This window comes from Micropterus dolomieu, linkage group LG01 (assembly GCF_021292245.1).
Source record: "Micropterus dolomieu isolate WLL.071019.BEF.003 ecotype Adirondacks linkage group LG01, ASM2129224v1, whole genome shotgun sequence".
Taxonomy (NCBI): Eukaryota; Metazoa; Chordata; class Actinopteri; order Centrarchiformes; family Centrarchidae; genus Micropterus; species Micropterus dolomieu.
In genome coordinates this window covers 219,764-221,150 of record NC_060150.1, presented here as the reverse complement: position 1 = coordinate 221,150, position 1,387 = coordinate 219,764, and the positions used below count along the sequence as shown (strand labels likewise).

At 41.6% G+C, this 1,387-nt stretch overlaps 3 protein-coding genes across 3 annotated transcripts in view; 2 read left to right on the top strand and 1 right to left on the bottom strand.

Moving 5' to 3' along the window:
- LOC123971238 (NLR family CARD domain-containing protein 3-like) overlaps window positions 1-1,387 on the bottom strand; it is a 427,855-nt gene that overhangs the window by 254,605 nt on the left and 171,863 nt on the right. The gene's annotated exons all lie outside the window — the stretch shown is intronic.
- LOC123971220 (NACHT, LRR and PYD domains-containing protein 12-like) overlaps window positions 1-1,387 on the top strand; it is a 524,333-nt gene that overhangs the window by 488,116 nt on the left and 34,830 nt on the right. The window lies entirely within an intron of this gene.
- LOC123970392 (putative transporter SVOPL) overlaps window positions 1-1,387 on the top strand; it is a 13,966-nt gene that overhangs the window by 9,261 nt on the left and 3,318 nt on the right. Inside the window, exons 8-11 of the mRNA XM_046048422.1 lie at window positions 377-488; window positions 657-738; window positions 817-906; window positions 990-1,131. Of these exons, the coding sequence (XP_045904378.1) occupies window positions 377-488; window positions 657-738; window positions 817-906; window positions 990-1,131 (426 nt within the window). The remainder of the gene's footprint in view (window positions 1-376; window positions 489-656; window positions 739-816; window positions 907-989; window positions 1,132-1,387) is intronic.

Sequence of the window (1,387 nt, the reverse complement as noted above, 5' to 3'; positions counted from 1 at the left end):
CATCAAAGTTGGATCGGCCTGTAGTGTTTTCCACTTTGATTTTGAGTGTGACTCCAAATCCAGACCTCCATGGGTTGATAAATTTGATTTCCATTGATAATTTTTGTGTGATTTTGTTGTCAGCGCATTCAACTATGTAAAGAAAGGAGTATTTAATGAGACTATTTCATTCATTCAGATCTAGGATGTGTTATTTTAGTGTTCCCTTTATTTTTTTGAGCAGTGTATTATTTTCCTGAATGAGTAAATGAGCCAGTATGATATTTCTGTCTCAGTGGGTTAATTGTGTGCTCTGGATCTACTTTTAGGACTTGTGTGCTGATGTTAGGGTTCCAGTGTGGCACAGACCTGATCCTCTCCTCTTCTGTCCCCCCAGTGGTCCCGTTAAACATCTGCATGCTGAACATCTGGGGACGGAAGATCAGTCTGATGGTGCTGCAGCTGCTGTCGGCCATTTTGTTCATGTTGGTCAACATCTGCACCACCATGTAAGAACTTTAGAGACGACTTCTGGGAACAGGTTTATAAAGTCCTCCCGTCTCACTGTGTGCAGGTTTATGAGGACCTCCTGTGTGACTGGGTCCAGGTTTATGTGGTCCTTGAGTCTAACTGGGTCCAGGTTTATAAAGACCTCCTGTCCCTGTTTATCTCTCCAGGTTTGGGTTCACGGTGTTGCTGTTCCTGCTCCGGTCTCTGGTCTCCATGAACTTTAATGTGGTTTATATTTACACCGCTGAGGTAAGTCTGAGTCTGCTGGTTTTAGTGGAGGTGTGTATTGATCCAGGTCTCAGGTAACAGGTGTTCTTTGTCTCTCAGGTGTATCCCACTGTGGCTCGGTCTCTGGGGATGGGCTTCTGTACGTCGTTCAGTCGTATCGGAGGAATGATCGCTCCGTTCATCGCTCAGGTGGGTTCACCGTCCTGACCAGAATCCCCTCAGGTGAGTCTTCAGGTGTTTCTGCTGCTGATGTCACTCTGTGTGTCCTTCAGGTGTTGATGTCTCAGTCAGTGATTCAGGCTCTCACTCCGTTCGCTGTGGCCTGTGGAATCTGCGCTATCGGAAACTTTCTGCTGCCTATAGAAACTAAAGGACGAGCTCTGCTGGTGAGAAACGCATCGCTGTTTCTTCTTTGTACAAACTTTATTTCAACTTTGTACAAACTTTATTTTAACTTTGTACAAACTTTATTTTAACTTTGTACAAACTTTATTTCCTCTTTGTACAAACTTTATTTTACTTTGTACAAACTTTATTTTAACTTTGTACAAACTTTATTTCCTCTTTGTACAAACTTTATTTTAACTTTGTACAAACTTTATTTTAACTTTGTACAAACTTTATTTCCTCTTTGTACAAACTTTATTTTAACTTTGTACAAACTTTATTT